The sequence below is a fragment of the Leptosomus discolor genome, chromosome 5 (genome assembly GCF_034619465.1).
Source record: "Leptosomus discolor isolate bLepDis1 chromosome 5, bLepDis1.hap2, whole genome shotgun sequence".
NCBI classification, from domain to species: Eukaryota; Metazoa; Chordata; class Aves; order Leptosomiformes; family Leptosomidae; genus Leptosomus; species Leptosomus discolor.
In genome coordinates this window covers 76,763,354-76,781,824 of record NC_141395.1, presented here as the reverse complement: position 1 = coordinate 76,781,824, position 18,471 = coordinate 76,763,354, and the positions used below count along the sequence as shown (strand labels likewise).

The window sequence follows — 18,471 nt, the reverse complement described above, 5'->3', positions numbered from 1 at the left end:
GGAGAAAATGTCCTGCAGGTATCTTGGTGATATAGTCATTCCTACAGAGGAAAACATCCTCCATTTTTCAGAGCAGTCTAGGCAGGCAGGATGGCCAAAATTCATAAAATGAGACTATGACTGTTCACTTGAAATTCATCAGCACCATTTGACTGAAATTTGAGTGTTGCCTCTGCCTAAACTGTACAGGGGAGAGGTGCAGTCTAAAGGGTTTCCATGTCTGTCTTGTGTTCGAGGCGGGGAAGAGATTGTCTCTTCAATTTGGCTTAAGTGTTCTGCTTTCCAGCAGTGGGTATTCATAGATTTACCCTCTGTTTTAATTGAAGAGTCCATTTCAGAGTCTAGTGGATTAACACTGTTGCTTATCATAGCTACTTGTGTCTTTACTTCCTTGTACTGCCTCTTCACTCTGTATTTTCCTGCTGCCTCTGGCATGTGTGATAAGGACCATATTTTCTGTTCTGTGCTGTGGAGTCCTTGTCTATGACTTAACGCTTCTGGTATGTCTAGTGGTATGCTATGGGAAAATGAGAAAGCGTTAGGAAGGAAAAGGACCCAACATGTACAGTGGTAACCTAAGCATGTCTCTTAAGAAAATAAACAAAATTAATGTCAAATTATGATCAAAGGTATTTTTATAGGGGCCCAATTCTGAGGAAGACATCTTGTTGAAAAGTTTTGAAGGGCATCTCTGATATATGCTCTGTCAGAACTTTGAGACCTAAGTATTGTGTTTGTGGTACAGTTGGAACAATTCCTTAACATTTTGTTTCAAGGTTGAAGTTGTTTGTTTCATACATTGTGTAGAACTTTGCATTTGTAATCAGTTCTGGTCGAGCAACAAAGTACAAACATAAAGTGGGTTTCTGTACAGTAGTTGGTCAGAATAGTGTTCAATTGCCTGTATCTATTATACTCCCTGTGATGGTTTGGCTGTCTGTTGGTTCCAGTTTGCTATAATGGAATCTGTTTCTTAAAAGCTTCAATTATGCAGTTTGAAACAATTGGTTCAGTCTTCCAGACTCTTTTCTTCGTGTTTGCTGGTTGGTTTCTGTTGCTAGATAGAGGATGATCTCAGATGGACAATTGAGTTAAATTTCAGAGCCTATGTAAGACAGTTTGGACAAAATGCCTTTGTTGTGCCACTTCTAACACTAATAACTATCTTCAGCAATAGCATGAGAAGGAAAATGCTGTTTGTGGAAGCTATGAGAAGCAGAATGTTTCAAGGATAATTGAGATATTTGAGTTCGTATATGTTTTAATGTCCTTTCAATGCTGAGTTATGTTTCAGGGAGTTGTCTGATGCAAGGCTGCCTGGCAGTCTTTTGGTACCTGCCTAGTGTATAATGTAATAAAATCAGATTTCTAATAAGAGTTGCAGATCCTTTGTTTTGTAAATGAAATGCAAAAATAGATGGTATTTGTACAAACCTGCTGCCTTTGAAATGTGAGGATTTGCAGAAGATAAGAGCTGTTATATCACAAGTATCACTTCATTCTTACTAGAGGACCTATTAATAATTTGATACTTAGTGTATATGTATACCCATGGAGTAAAGCATTTCTATTGCTGATTCACCTTTAGAGATGCATTCTTTGGCCCACTTTAAGTGGAGGGAATCTGATAGAAAAATAAGTACAGCTCAAGAGTTCATTGCTGCTGCAGATATTTTATTCCTGTGTGATGTGCTAGTTTCAGCGCTTGGCTCAAGTCCCTGAAAAGACCCTTATGTATTTGAGAAGTACCATATTAATTCCATGTAAATAACTTCAGCTTTATTTCTGATAGACCTTGAGAGGATTTGTGCAGAAGAAACAAGCCATGTGTCTTCAAATTGTTTATCCTTGTGTGTTCTAGAATTGCAATTTTTGGAGCTCTTACTATTAGAGAATAGTGCATGTTTGTGTTGAGTGAATTTCATTGTTTATTCTTTAACTCCTGATTTTAAAAATGTAGATGTCTGATCTGTTCCTCAGTTGTCAGGGGCTGTTCTCTACGTTGTGTTCTGTATTGCAACACTAGGCAATGCAATTTTTCCTGCTTTTAACACACTCATTCTCCAGCCAGAGCTACAAACCAGATCTCAGCTCAAATTATGGGACGTTGATTTTTTTTGTTCCCTCCACCCCATCTACAGCGTTTTAACGTTGACATTTTAATTGGTATTGGTATGGTAATATGACATGGAGGTAATGTGCAGTGGTAAAGAAAAACATGCCAGAGCAAAAATTGCAGCTAATATGTAGAATTCTTCTAGGAATTTTTGATTAATATGCCTACAATATTCTGTATATTACACTTTCTCAGTGGGACCTTCAACTTTATAAGAGGAAACTTTCAGGAGCAGTGCTTGATAATAACTTGGTGTGGTGGTTGACAGTTTGTTTTATTCTCACTCTGCTCCCTGTTTTAGGACTATAATGATGAAATCAGACAGGCACAGCTTCAAGAATTAACATATTTAAATGGTGGTTCAGAAAATGCAGAAGTTCCAGTAGTTCGTGGAAAACCATCTATTCGAGCAAGAGGAGTACCAGTTCCTTCTTTGTCCAGGTAAATCTGTCGGCTGCAGTGGAATTTAATTTGAATGTGTATTTCAAGCTTCTCCCTTCAACCACACACAAACACACCCCCCCAGACTACAATAGTGAGATATGAAGGACCCCCAAAGTAAGAGCAAAAGATGAGGGAAACATCTTGATTTGTTGAAGGTAGTCTAATTTGCTTAGACTGAATTAACAGTGGTGCTGAAATTTGCCTAATGAAGCTTGAATAGTACCTCAGTTAAGAAACAATGTATGTCATAAAGATGTTCAGTCTTACTGTGAACAGCACAGTAGGACTTCTGCTGCTTGACTTGTAACTTTTGGTTGCTCCTTAGGTGTGTGTAGGGTTGGTGTATTGGCCCTGTGGAGCACACGGCTTTGAAAAACTGGTACCTCTTGCCTTGATTGACATGAATTTCAGATCCATTTCTCTAAGTTATGGAATATATATATTTCTCCTACTGTATTACAGAGCTTTTATGGTCCTAATAAAATAACATTATGGAAGTGTTTTGGAGGTAGAACTTGTATTCAGTCTCATCTGTGTTGTGCTTATTTCATTAAGTGATTTTTGTTTGATTCAGGACTAGGCAAGTCTACTGCTCTTGCTTTATTTCTTTGACACAGGAGATGTTTTGTTTTTAATCTAGCATCCCCTGTCTTCCTTGCAGTACTGAGATGACAGCTTCAACTCCTTTGAGTCCCCAAGTGTGAAAACAAACTAAAGTGCATAACTGTTTCTGTTACAGTACTGAGAGACTGGCTGCAGCAGCTAAGTGTAACAGTTGTCTACAGTGAACTATTTTCCTTCAGTTGTGGCTATGGTGCTTATTAATGCAAGCTTGAAACTTACATTTCAACTTTTAAAATAACTTCAAACTAATATTCTGAAGTGTTTTAACTCAGATCAAGCATGTTAAACAGAGGAATTAGTCCATTTAATTACATGTATCCTGTAATAATGAATGCAAATGCAAAGCAGAATGAATTTTAATTTAGAGAATTTAAACTTACTGTTGGTTGTATCATTAATATAATTATTTTCTTGAAATAAACAAATTTTTGTTGCTATATTTTTCAGTAATATTATGTAATATCTATTCCACTTCTCTTCTTGATTTTAATGTTGTTCAGAGTAGTGATAATTATATACCAAGGTTCCCTTCTTTAGCACTGCAATCAGCCATACAGAAGTGCTTGCAAATTAGAGATCTCATTTGATGTTGGAGATGAGGTTTTTTGCTGACTTTTACTTCAGTTCTTAAATATCTAGTGTTAACTTTCCCATAGATGCCTGTAATAGCTCTACTGCAGATGCTCAGTAATTCACAGTTCTTGTTCATGTTTTCTTCCGTTTTCATGTGTCCTCAAGCTAGTGTTTGTGATACAGGAGTTATTGTTTGGTCTGATCTTATCACTAGTTTTTCATACCTGATTTCTACTAGTGTCTAGCAAATGCATGCGTAATTAACTTTTCATAGTACTGAATTTCTAACATCACTAATTCCATCTTCTGGATGTTGCTAAATTATTTTTTCAAATATGCATTTTATGTAAGACATATATGCTGTTAGGTAGATCACAAAATCCTTTGTAGCTCCTTCTGTTGGCATACAAATATTGAAGTGTAAATTTAAACGAAGAGTAAATTTAAATGTTATTAGCATTTGATTTGGAGGTGACAGCTAAAATTTGTGTTTATCTCCTCTTTTATATATATTCTAAGAGAATTTGAAGGTGGTTGGTGGTTTTTTTTTCCTAACTCTAAGGCTTGTCTTAAACTCCAACACTTTTGAAGCACTCTATTAGCATAAAAGATTCCTGAAGTGAAATTTAATGCCATTGCTACTGGGATACTACAGCTATTGAGTTAAAGATCTTAAACTCAGTTGTAATACTCTGATTCTTTTTTAGCACAAATTGATTTCAGTGAGTAATACTTTGCTTGAAGGAAGGCTTTGTTAAAAGCTTTGTCTTGGTGTTAAATAAAAGTTTTAATAGCAAGCATCCCTGAGATATCCATGAGAGGTTGAAGCAAAGCTTGAGATGATGTGTAAAATGAAGTCTAAAACCTTGATCCTAACCTCTCTTTATAATCTGTAAAATATTTAAGTTATCAGCCTTGATACATGAAACATACTGTTGAGGATGCAATAACTGAGTGTGTTTAAGTTCCCAGGTTTTTAAGCCTTTCTTATTCCTGAATGGTTTCACTTGAAAGAACCAAAGTACTAATTAATGCCTCTTTACCTCTTATCAGACATATTGAAACTGGAGATAAAGCATTTTATCAAGTGCCTTCTTTTAAGAAGACTTGTTACATATGTGTTTAGCTTCATGCCAAAATTTTTTACTTTGTAAAAAATACGTTTGTGCTTGCCTAAAATTCTAGCTTATGCACAGGTATTCCTGTATATGGTGAGTAATTTCCTAATGGTTGTGGTTTGGTAATACTCTTTCTGGCTTGTTTCAGATTTTCTTGACTAATTTTTTCTCTAGAGCAGAGTAAGATTTTGGGGGTGAGTGGATGGAATTTGCTGTAGAAGGGTTGTGTGAGTTTTGAGCTTTACCATTAGGAATATGCTTTTTTCCTCTTCATTGATCTTGGGCATATAGCTGCTTCCTTCTGCCCTTTTGCCTCTATTTTTCTTTTCCTTTGTCCTAATACTGTTAAAGACAACTTTCAGATGTAATCACAATGCTTCTGTTTTGTGATGTTTATACTGAGCATTTAATCTCTTTAGGTAGTGCCTGCCTCTTCTGTGCAACAGGAGAAGAGACATGAGAATCTTTCCCTGGTGAAAGTCTGGTTTTCATTCCTTTTTAGTGTAAACTGACATTGTTAAATGTTTGGGGTTTTTTGAGATTATTATATAAAATGGAGGATCATAGCAGTTACTACTTAGTTTATTGTGCTAGCAAGCTTAAAGGATCCATGATGTTTATTGTGATGTTATAGAGAATAGCTAGAAGATGTACCTCTTCTGGAATCAGTGTTTCTTTAATGTCTTTGAATTCCCATCCTGAATCAGTGCAATATAAATAACACTACTGAAATGTGAATTGAGACTTCTGTTTAAAGATGCAAATAAGCATGTGTTAACATACATGTTAACATATACCTCTAATGATATTTGCAAATAAAGTAGCATTTCATCTAAAATGTCACATTCCTATTTTAAGAGTGAGTAAAGGTTTAAGGATCACTCAATTCTGACTCTAAGATATATTGGAAAAGTGAAATTCTAGAGGACTATAATAGTAAGTCTAAGAATATGGATAAACCTTCCTTGTTACCTTGGGGTGTGGGGAGGTACCAATTCATGTCGCTTATAGCTAGAAATCACTGTTAAAGTCATAGAATGGTTTGGGTTGGAAGGGATCTTTAAAGATTGTCTAGTTCCAACCCCCCTGCCATGGCAAGGGGCATATTCTTCTAGACCACCTTGTTTAAAGCCCAATCCAGCCTGGCCTTGAACACTTCCAATGATGGAGCATCCACAGCTTCTGGGCAAGCTGTTCCAATATGTTACTACCCTCATTGTAAAGAACTTCTTCCTTATGTCCAAACTCAACTTATCCTTTTCCAGTTTAGAACTGTTGCCCCTTGTCTTTTTACTGTAGGCCCTGATAAAAAGGTGCTCTCCATCTTTCTTATAAGCAGCTCCCCTTCAGTAGTAAAAGGCCACAATAAGGAGGAGCTGGTTGGGTTCACTCCCAGATTGAGAGGAACTGAATTTGAGAACAGATATTTTAGGTTCACTAAGATGAGGGGAGGAAAAAGTAATTTATCATAGAGTCAACATGTAGGAATGGGCTACAGAAATAACAATTCTGGTTTATGCTTGTATGAAATCGTGGTTTCTTATTTCCCATTTATTATTATTTGTATTTCAATGTATACATTGCTGGGATCCTAATGGTTGAGTGACTGTCAGTCTATCTGGGGACAAATGAAACTGTTACAGAAGTTGTAGGTTAGAATTTGCTGTCTTGTATGTCAGAAGTAATACAAGGTGATGTGTGGGTCACTGCTGCAATGTGTTCACAACTTCCAATTGCTTCTTGTTAGTCACCAGATCAAACTTAGATCTTTCCTGTCATATGGCTGGAATCAACTGGTTTCTTTTTTGAAGGATAACTTCTTGTTGAGAACTTGTAGGACTGCAAAAGATGCTGTAGCACAAAAATATTTGGCAAAGCCAGTACAGGATCCAGGACAAAGGCAGGTATTATGTTCAGTGTGTTTTTTTATTTAGTCTTGTGATAAATCTTCCATTTTTCACAAAACTGAAACATGAACATACATATTACTTTTTTCAAATAAAAATATGAATTAAAACTTGTGTAAGAGTGTTAACTTCAATTGTGACTCTCATAGGGGGAGAAAAAAGATGAAAAGATGGGAATCCTGTCTCTGGGTGGTGTCTGGTTGTGTTCAATATTTGGGTACTGACAGTTTAAAAATAACAGGTCTGTTATTTTTCAGATGTCTAATATAAAACCTGAACAAATATATTTACTGTTTGAGAAACAGTGGTTGGCTGAGCTCAAAGGAAAAAATATATCTACCTACATCTGGTAGCAAAATTTGTTAGGTCCATTTATTGAACAGTTTGCATCCTTGCAGATGTATGGAACGATGAATGCTAAAATCAAAGAATTCCAAGTGCTTCCTCATTGAATAATTCAGGAACTGATCCTAAATTCCGCAGTTACTTTTATTTTAAAGCTGTTCTTACATTTACTTCCCCTTCTGGAGGTGAGGTATTGGAAAGGAGCTTCATACTGCATAAAGCTGTAATTGTTGTTCTTTCATGAAAACAAAGTGAAGGAAAGCTCTGTAATAATCACTGAGTCATCCAGTGAAAGGAGAAACTTAAAATAAAAAATCAGTATAATACTAGAGAGAAGAAAGTGATAAATGCAAACATAAAATAGAACTATTGCTGAGGGAAGCTGGGAGTATTGGCTAGATACATCTGCTGTGGTCAAGGGCAATAACTTAGTTTGCTGGAAACAAATCCTAGAAACACTGTGGAACTGCTATAAAGTATGTATGTCAAATTATTGCTAATAATGGCCAAAGAGGAAGTATTTAAGTAGCTTTCTATGGATGTATTTAAGTGGTATGAGTTTGTAAAACACTGTTTCAGTGGCAATCAACAATCAGATTGGTAGTTGTGAATTACTTCCAAACATTCACAAATATTCAGTCTAATATACTATAACGTGGCTCTGAGTGGTACTAGATTTTCTTTAGAATGTTTTTCCACGCATCAAACTATTCGAACAGTGAGAGGGTAATCAATCATAAAATGCAGTTCTTAAGTGATATTTTAACTGTACATAGTAAGGTACACTTTTCAGATTTTTATACGTTAAAATGACATTCTATGATGACTGTATTTACAAGTCACACTAGCCCATTCTAACACTTCTGTGAAAGGCAGGTTGTCCCATTCTCTAATGTATTTGATAGCTTTATAGAAATTTAGTGCTTCACTTGTTATTCTCTTTTCCTCTTAATACTAAATTATGAGTATAAATAAACAATGTTATGGGGGAAGATTCAGATTCCAACAAAAATAGTTTTCCTTACATTACCTTCAAGGGATGCTGTGACATACGAGTTAAATTAGACTACTTCTGCACACTATTCTAGTACACTGTTCAGTTTGTCGTGAAAACAGAAGATATAAAGTGAGTTACTGGCATTTGCTTTATTTGGTTGTGTCAGTGGTACCCAAACTGAGAGGTGTTTTCACTGCAGAGCCTATAAGTTAATTGCATAGCTGTGAAAGTAAAATTATTCTTAATAACCTAAATTAACCATGCATTTTAATTGGAAGGGTTAACTTCATTCACTGGATTCACCACTGTCAGATTCATAAATTCAGGAAAATCAAAACCAAATTGGTAATAAAGATTGAACTTAAGTATTTCCAATTTGATCACATAGCCATAGTAATTTGTTTTAGGGCGGTAAAATGTTTCTTAGAGTAGGACTCAATGGTCTCAAGTACATAGATGATCACTTTGTTGATAAAGCATGTCTGGAGGTGTTAATAGCATCTGGCTAGAAGCTGGGATTTACTGAGTATGTTCAAGTACTATTTAACTACTGTAGTCTGTTTAGTATAAAAGAGTTAATACATACTTAAGGATAGGGTTTCCCTCATCCAAAGAAACCTGTGAGATTCTGTGCCTTGGTTTTAATTAAAGTAAATGGTGATTTGGTATCTAATCACTGTTGCTTCAGAAGGTTTCAAAATCTACTTTTCTAAACCCTCAATTAACATGGAAGAATATCTGATTTTGTGAGAGGAACCTTTCATTGTGTGGAAATTTCAATGTCATTGAAAATCTACATTCCAAATAATTTTTTTATGTAATTTGAAAAGAGGCTATTTCAGGTGTTTTCTATAAAGAAAAATAGTCTGTAGGCTGTGTGCAAAGACAAGGGGAGTTAGTGATGGCAGCTGAAATTTGGCCTGCAGAATGATGATGTTGCTCAAAGAACCAAACAGTGAAAGATTTGAGGGACTAGAAGCCATGATAAACTTCATTTGATGGTAAGATGTCTCAATGTGGTGGAACGAAGCTGAGATGTCTTGATTTGGATGAACTAAGAGGAATGCATCTAAATGTTAGCAGATGCACCAAGGTTTTTGAAGTTACAGGCAAGACAGTTGTAGAAGAAAAAAAGTAGAGAAGACTGCAGTTTCTTCAGAGCTGAGAAACAGGTGGATACCCCTCAGAAGTAGTTGATTAGGAGAGGGAAAGCCCAGGAAAGATTCCAAAAGGAAAAATGTCATTGGATCAGAAATGGTAAATACAACATAGAATACGTGGAGAAATTCTGTGGGAGATCTAGCTGAAAAGTCATTAAATACCCACTGGCAATGCTTTCTAATGTGCTGTGTATATTTGCATGCCTCTGAATATCCAGAGTATAAAGGGAAGAGAAAAGTCTATTAGCACATTCACTAAGTTTACTGGTGGTAGTGGGTTACATTCAAGTATGTGAGTGAAGCTTTTACTTAAGTAAAATAAAACCACTTCAACCTTAAACACCTGGAGTAATATGTAAATTATAAAGGAGCAAAACAGAAGTAGACAAGACAGCTCAGAATTGAGCTGTGGAAGGATTAGCTAAAGAATAGATGGAAGATGAGAATTGTAAGAGATGTGTGGGGACTAAACTGCCCTAGGGCCACCAATGGATAGACACATCTGCTATGTAGACATGAATAGAGATGACTTGCAGGAGTCATCAGCAATGTGGTGAGGGATGGCAAAGTCAACAAGAAGTGCTTCTTTAGATTCTTGAGTAGCAATAGGAAGACTAGGGAAAATGAGGGCCTACTGCTGAATGGAGCAGGGGTCCTGGTCACACAGGGCATGGAAAAGACTAAGGTACCTAATAGCTTTCTGGGCTCAGCCTTTACTAGCAAGAGTGGCTTTCTGAAATCCAAAGACCCAAAGATGAGGGGGAAAGCCTACCCTTGGTGGAAGAGGATCAGGTTAGAAAACAGCTAAGCAAAGCGGATGCAAGTCTGTGGGCTCTGGGATGCACCCACTGTGCTCAGGGAGATGGCAGATGTCGTTGTGGAGCCACTCTCAGTCTGTGAACAATTGTGGAGATTAGGAGAGGTGTCCGAGGACTCTAGGAAAGTAAATGTCACTCCTACCTTCAAAAATGGCAAGGAAGACCTGGTGAACTGGTCAGCCTCACTTCAATGCCTGGGAAGGTGATGGAGCAACTAATCCTGGAAACCATTTCCAGGCACATATATGACAAGGTCATCAGGAATAGTAAACATGGATTCACAAAGGGGAAGCCATGCTTGATCAGCATGATAGCATTCTGTGATGAAGTGACTGGCCTGGTAGATAATATCCACTGCTCTCCTTATCTGCAGTGACTTCAGGAAGGCTGTTTCCCATAATATCCTTGTAGAGAAATTGGTGATGTGTGGGCTGGATGAGGAGATAGGTGGATTGAAATTTGGCTGAATAGATGTGCCTAGAGAGTGATCTGTGATTCAGAGTCCAACTGGAGGCTAGTAACAAGCAGTATACCCCTGTGGTCAATACTGGGTCCAGTTCTCTTTAACTTCATTAATGATCTGGATGATAGGACAGAGGGTACTATCAGCATGTTTGCAGGTGATGCTGAACTGGGAGTAGTGGGTGATATGCCAGAGGCTTGTGCTGCCATCCAGAGGGAGCTCAACCAGCTGGAAAGATGGCCTCACAGGAACCTCATGAAGCTCAACAAGGAGAAGTACAAAGTCCTGCACCTGGGGAAGAATAACCCCATGCACCAGATATATGCTGGAGGCCATCCAGCTGGAAAACAGCTTGGCAGAAATGGATCTGGGTGGACACCAAGTTATGCATTGCTGTCTCATTTTCCTTTGCTGCAAAGGTGGCTAATGGTATCCTGAGCTGTGTTAGTATTGCTCACAAGCCAAGGGATGTGATTTTTCCCTTTTATTTGGTGCGGGAGTGGACGTGGAGTGCAGTGTCCAGTTCTGGGTGCCCAGGTACAAGAGGGACATGAGCATACTGGGTAGAGTTTGATGAAGGGCCACAAAGATGCTGAAAGGTCTGGAGCATCTCTGCTATGAGGAAGGGTTGAGAGAGCTGGGACTGTTTCAGACTAGAGAAGGCTTTTTTTTCAGTGATGCCCGGTGAGAGCATGAGAGGCAACGGGCACAAACTGAAACACAGGATCCTCTCATAATATCAGGAAGCACTTTTTTACTATGAGGGTGACTGAGCACTGGCACAGGTTTTCCAGGGAGACAGTGGAGTCTCCCTCCTTGGAGACAGTGGAGTCTCCCTCCTTGGAGACATGCAAAAACCATCTGTTCATGGTCCTGAGCAACTTGCTCGAGGTGACCCTGTCTGAGCAGGGGGATTGGACCAGATGACCTCCAGAGGTCCCTTCCAACCTCAACCACGTTGTCATTCAGTGACTGCATTTCATAGGAGCATTCATAGTGGCTCAGACATTAAGGCAGTTGGGTTTAATATTCCATCTCTCCCAGCTGATGTCCCCTGATTTTTAGATTGAGAATGACTGATGAATAATTCTTTATGCACCTTCTCCATTCCCTTGATGTTTCTATTGGGTTCTATCATAGAAGCCTCAGTTGTCATTTGTAGTGTGAAGTGCATTAATCTGCTTAATTATTCTTTATATGTAAGCTGTTCTGTACTGTTGGTCCTCTTTGACAGAGTTTCTGATGCACTTCAAGTTCTTTTCATGTTCTTTCCAAATTAGGAAACAGGACTGTAAGTACACACAGTAGGGTAACAAAGTTTTCTGTATTCTCTTATATTTTCTAAACCTTGATTTGTTTTTTACTGTCCTGACCACTAGGCCAGTCTTAATTATAAATGTTCTGTGGGTAGTGATAGCTCAGAACTTATTACTTTGTGTAATGTTAGGATATATAAATTTATGTATGTGTGCATATATTAAGTCTCAAGTGTTCCCTCTTATAGTTGGCTGCTTTGAATTTTTTTTACTTCCCTTAACATTCAGGTTGGGATTCAGATACAGATTAAAGAGATAGTCATCTGAACTCCTGTTGTAGTTTATAGAAGGATAGTGTAAGTACCTTTAATTGCTCGTTTTGTTCTGTAATTTGTCTCTAAGTCAGTTGGCAGCACCATCCAATGCATTCCCCATAGGGAAAGACTCTGGCATAAGAACCTTGTCCAGTCTTTCTCGATTGTGTGGCAAAAACCTGAATGAATATATGCATACATATACACATCTTCTTACTGTTCTTCACTGGTGATTCGGCCTCAGACTCCGGCAGGTTTCCTGATTCCGGGATGTTTGAAAGACTTTTTTTTTTAGGCTTTTTACAAATTCTTTAAATTCTCTGACCTGCTTTTCTGGGTGTTTTACACTTGTTTTATTAGCATATGTCCTTTGACGTTAGAGATGGGTTCAGCTCTTCAAGTGATATCTCTTTTAATACTTCTCCTTACCCTGCTGTTGTAGCCTTGCTGAGCTTTTTGCCCTTTCTCAAGTTTTTTCTTTTGTAACAATTGTTGTGTATTTGCTCTGACTTCCCATGGGATTTCTCTAAATCTCTTCTCATACTGCGTATATACATTTTACTCAAATATTTTTAAACATAATTTATATAGCTGCCCTTTTTCAAATGAAGCAATACCAGAACTGATCTGTTGTTTTTGCAAAGGTTCCTATTCAAAGTGGTTCCTTAGTATTTTCGGTCAGTTTCTGTTCATTGCTCATGTCAATCAAACTTCTTTAGTTCCGTGATAACTTCTTAATGAAATAACAATTTACAGTTTCTAAAAACTTGCTCTTGGCATCATACTCTGGTATGACTCAAATCTGCATGGTGGTAATTGTACTCTCCTATTACTGGGTTTTCTATTTCTGCACCCTCCTAGTCTCCTCCAGTCTGGTGCAGTAACCATCTGAGTCGTGTAATACAGAACTATACATCTCAGATTGTTTATTCTTCCTACAGTAACTCTTAAAAAAAAAAAAAGGCATGTAAATGGTCTCCTAATATAGGAGAAATATGATTTTCTACACATCACCACTTCAATCCTGTTAACTGTTTTTGAAATGCAGAAAAGACCTTCTCATCAAGTGGATCTGGTGTTCTAATTCCTCTTCACAAATAAATCTGTGCTGGCTCTAAAAACTGTACTCTTTTTTTTCTTCCCTCAAATGTTTTTCCATGTTTTTCAGTATATGCCACTTCCTGCTGGTTTCACTTGAACCCTGTCTGAAGGATGCCATGGAGATTATGGCTAGTGATTCTTAAGTCTTTTTACTGACATTTTTTTTACTTGGTATTGACTATTGTCTATGCCAGTAGGTTCATTTCCCTTTCTTTGGCTTCACTTGGAAAGTATCACATTTGCTATTTCTTTATATTACTTCAGCAGGCTGTGTCTGGGAACTTCACTGCTCACCCCTGCCCCCTCTACAATGAAGTCAAATAAGCAGCTGGTACCCTGTCCTGAGGAGGCATTCTACAGATTAGCCAAAACCAAGTAATAAGCACAGTTTTAAATCACTTACTCTCTAGGCTTGTTTAAAATACTTTGTGACTGTGTTTTGTTCAGTAATTAGAATTAATAAAATCTATCCTGATTGTCTCAAGTGTTTATGTTTTTGCATTCTTCGTTTAGTGATGCAGTTTTTCAAATACTAATTATTTGTGATAAAATGATTATGTTTTTTCTGATAAGCTTACCGATGAGAAATTATATGAGCTATTTGAAATAGAGTAGGAAATTTTAAGGCCACGTCTGGTTCTTACTTGATAACATTGTTGAAGTTGGAAATTTCTACTGAAATCAGGACAGTATTTTCACTCAATCACTACTCTTGAGATTAATTATGTAATGGCTTGATAGGTAGAAAGGCAGTGTATAGCTTGTGCTTGTTTGTTTTCTATGTATTTGTTGCAGTATGCAATAAGGGTGTGACTTCTTCAGGACAAGTCTGCCTACAGAGTAGTCACTTAAACTCAGTTATAATCCATGGGGTGAAATGATCTCCTTTAAAAAGGAGATGGCTATTAGCAAGGTTTTAGATGTCCTGTTTAAAAGAGAATAAATGATGCAAATTTCTCACAGACTGTACCTCTAAGTCTCTCCCTTTACTATAGGGAGGCAAGGGGAGAACACCATCTCTAAATGGATCAAATATTTTTGTAAACTGTTTTGGTTTAGGTCTCAGATTTTTCATCCATATGTTAATTGTCCCAAATAATGGAATGCAAGTTCATGCTCATCATTCAGAACTATAAAAATAAATTTACTGTTATTTCTTGTTCTTAAATACATATAGAACATCAGGTTATATCCTATAATCACCCTGCAGATTTATTACATGTGTGAATGTTTCCTGCAACAGCTGGAAGTCTGTTCTTTAGAACCAAAAGAAAATGTAATTGTTCTCACCCACTCAATCTCTTACGTGCAGTGTGGTCTTTGGATTGCATTTAAAAGCTTACACAGAAGGGAGTTGCAACTGATACCTCTGTGCAGGGTTTGAGTACGATATAGCCTGACAGCTTCAAATTAACCTGTTATTCTATGGTTGTGATTTCACATAAGTCAAATTCTAGTGAAGTTGACTGATTCCAGCAAATTGGTTTGGGTGTCTCTGTGTATGTGAGAATGGCTCAAGATAGTGGGAAGTTCATCACTGAATCACGTGTCTAGTTTGTATCTTTCAGCATTTTTTGCATAATGTGTGTAATTGGATTAAAGCATACAGAAAAATGGCAAACTATAAATCTCTTTTAGACTTTTTCTGGCGGTAGCAAAGCAAGGTTATCATGATGTGGGGGAGGGAGCTGTTGAAAGGGAGGCTGGGGTGTAGTATTTAATGGTAAGTGATCCATATATTCACAGGGGCCGTGGAGGAGTGCCTCCACCACCAGCAGGAGTACCGAGAGGGGCACCAGCACCCAGAGGAGTGCCTCCCAGTAGAGGACCAGTCAGTCGCAGCCGTGGACTTCTAGCGCCCAGAGCAAGAGGAGTACCTCCACCTGCAGGCTACCGGCCCCTTCCACCACCTCCCGCGCAGGAGACTTACGGTGAATATGTAAGTCGAGCTGTTGACAGACCATGTGTAAAGTGTATGATTTTGGAGCAATGATCCTAACTATCACTTTAGAACTCAGTGGAATCTCTTTTAATTAGTACCTGATTAAGTCTTGTACTCAGGATCTATGGCAAATGTGGTCATCTCTCATCATCTTTTCAGAATTGAATGGTTTCATATTAAGAAAACTTCAGGTTATATGCACTACCATAAAGACATTTACAGTCCGTTTGGCAAAATAGTTATGTACCTCTTAAATGTATTATGTTAGGTTTCTGCTTTACAAAAATCTGAAAAATCACATTGTCAGTAGATTTTTAATTCTCAAATAAAACTGAGAATAATACTTTTCTTCCTAAACCTATCTTTGTGGTCATATAAGTGTTCAATGATTAGACAATTACAATATTTTTATGAAAGCTTCAGAATTGATCCTAAAATGTTAACAGCGTACAGTGTATCTCAATAAGCCATACGTATTTATCTTGATTTTATTGTATTAAAAATTAAAAACCAAATCAAAATACTTTATATTGTACATGTCTGAAAATTATAGACAGTTATGACTTGTTAGGGTAAATTTAATTTAAATTGAACTTAGAGCAGTGAGATAAAGAAAAAAGCTTATGAAATCAAAACTGTTGTAATAAAAATGAATTTAGTCTTACAGAAAAATAACATTTTCAAGGACAATGCTTTTAATATTTTATATATCTTAAAGCTTTTAGCGTGCCCTCTTTACAGCCAAGTTTGTCTGGACTTTGTCTCTTATTCAGACTAGTGAAAAAGGAGTTCCTGAGTTCCAGGAAATGGTTTTGCTATTTTGACATTTTTTGCTTTTCTCTCAACCTTTGTTCCACCTACCTTCTCATTCGCTCCTTTCACTGCCCCCCCCCCCCCCCCCCCCCAACCTTCTAAATCAAATCTCTACCTGTCTTTTCATCAGAAACCTAATTTTCTATATAACACTTGTAGCTTTATGCAGAAAAAAGTTTTGTGTCATTAGTACAAACATTTATACAGGTACCTGATCAATTCAGAAGAAATTAACATAGTTTATTGATTTTCTAAGAAGTAGTACTTGAACAATGTGTCTAAACGTCCCCTGGCTATACCTGAATCGACCAGTCAAGGTGGGTATTGCAAATGAGGGGTTATTTCACAATGCTTTCAAAGGCATTAGTCCTCATTAAACAGACTGTTTCCAGGGCATACACTATAGAACACGTGGTGATGGTGTAGAAAATAAACCTCTTTGTGTAACTTCATATTTATATATAACTGCTGTTTACAGCTTGTGTATATAGAAGTGGCATGCAGATAACAGCTGTTTGAATCAGTATCCTGATGTATGCTTTACTTCCGACAGACAATAATTAAAAAATAGTACTAAAAAGAAACATAACGCTGTGCTAAATAACTTCTTAAAAAAAGTTCTTTAGCACTGGATCACTTATCTTCCAAACAAGCTATCCTATCTGGAACCAGATATATTTAAAGCTGTAATTGATGAAGCAGTGCTAGCTGGTCCTTTTTAAAATTACCATATTTTCTGTGTCTCCTTTGCTTGGACATGAACCATTAAGTGTATTGTATGTTAAATGTTAAATTTCATGCATGGTATTTTTTTTACCTGCTCATTTGTAGGACGTTATCAAAGTGCTACAAATGAGCAGGTAAAAAAAGTGCAAAGTGTATCTTTTACAGGTTAAGGTAACATGGTAGGAGTCATTAGTAGTATTTATGTCCTTTCACAGAATTAGCTATATCTGGTATGAAGCCCTGGTTTGCCAGCCTGGTATCTAGCAGGGTAAGGTGTCACTATTTGCTGAGAAGTGTCTGTAGAAGGGGACATCAGTGAGATTGTGAGTATCATAAGAAGTTGTACTAAGCTGCGTATAGTTTCAAAGCCTTGGAGACTGGGATATCCAGAGAGGTTACAGAGCAGCCTTTAGAAGTGTATTGGGTTTGTGTGCCAAGGTTTTTGTAGCAGGGGGGCTAGAGGGTTGGCTTCTGTGAGAAGCTGCTGGAAGCTTCCCCTATGTCTAATAGAGCCAATGCCAGCCAGCTCCAAGATAGACCTGCTGCTGGCCAAGGCTGAGCCCATCAGTAACGTTGTTAGTGCCTCTGGGATAACGTATTTAAGAAGGGGAAAAAGTTGCTGCATGACAACTGCAGCCAGAGAAAGGAGTGAGAATATGTGAGCGAAAACTCTGCAGACAGTGAAGGTCGGTGAAGAAGGAGGGGGAAGAGGTCCTCCAGATGCTGGAGCAGAGATTCCCTTGCAACCTGTCCTGCTGCAGCCTGTGGAGGGCTCCACGCTGGATCAGGTGGATGCCTGAAGGAGGCTGTGACCCCATGGTGGACCCACACTAGAGCAGTCTGTTGCTGAAGGACTGCACCCTGTGGAAGGGACCCACGCTGGAGCAGTTCATGGAGAACTGTAACCCATGGGAAGGACTCATGTTGGAGTTCGTGGAGGAGTGTCTCCCTTGGGAGGGAAGCCATGCTGGCACAGGGGAAGAGTGTGAGGAGTCCTCCCTGTCCAGGAGGAAGGAGTGGCAGAGACAAGGTGTGAACTGACCGTAACCTCTATTCCCCATCCCCCTGTGCCACTGGAGGAGAGGAGTTAGAGAAAATAAGGAGTACGGTTAAGCCTGGGAAGAAGGGGGGGGCGGTGTTTTATGGTTTGGTTTTATTTCTTATTATCCTACTTTGATTTGACTGGCAATAAATCAAACTAGTTTTTCCAAGTTGAGTCTGTTTTTCCCACGATGGTAATTGGTGAATGATCTCTCCTTGTTCTTATCTTGACCCGTGAGCTTTTTGTTATATTTTCTCACCCCTGTTCAGCTGAGGAGGAGTGATAGAGCAGCTTTGGTGAGGACCTGGCATCCAGCCAGGGTCAACCCACCACAAAAGGCTTTCCATTGAGGACTGAAAAGTCTGCAAGGTTTCATAAAGCTTTTCATTCCCTTAGGCTCACAAGCCTTTTCTTTGTACTCATTAAAATAATGTGAAGCTATGCAAGTTCAGAAACAAGCAAACTATTTTGGATGGAAGCCTTCAACCACCTGCTTCTATAACTCTGTAAATATCTTGGAGGTGATGCAGGGATTTCAGTACATAAAGTCCTTGCCCATTTCCTCAGTGGAGTACCATTAAGTATACCTAGTGACGGAAAATGAGGCCATCACAGAGTCACAAAGAGCCTCCCTTTTCCTTCACTCCCTTGCTAACTTTTCCATAGTCCTTCAGACCAATTAATCTTTAACATCTATAAGGAACTTTCTCAG

At 38.1% G+C, this 18,471-nt stretch overlaps 1 protein-coding gene across 2 annotated transcripts in view; it reads left to right on the top strand.

The window, feature by feature from the left end:
• The window catches only part of KHDRBS3 (KH RNA binding domain containing, signal transduction associated 3), a 91,842-nt gene that overhangs the window by 46,562 nt on the left and 26,809 nt on the right, over positions 1-18,471 (top strand). Inside the window, exons 5-7 of one of the 2 annotated variants that reach the window (XM_086465711.1) lie at positions 2,418-2,557; positions 13,501-13,611; positions 14,983-15,175. In XM_086465711.1, coding sequence (XP_086321837.1) covers positions 2,418-2,557; positions 13,501-13,611; positions 14,983-15,175 — 444 coding nt within the window. The remainder of the gene's footprint in view (positions 1-2,417; positions 2,558-13,500; positions 13,612-14,982; positions 15,176-18,471) is intronic. The other variant, XM_086465712.1, reaches the window with a different exon arrangement.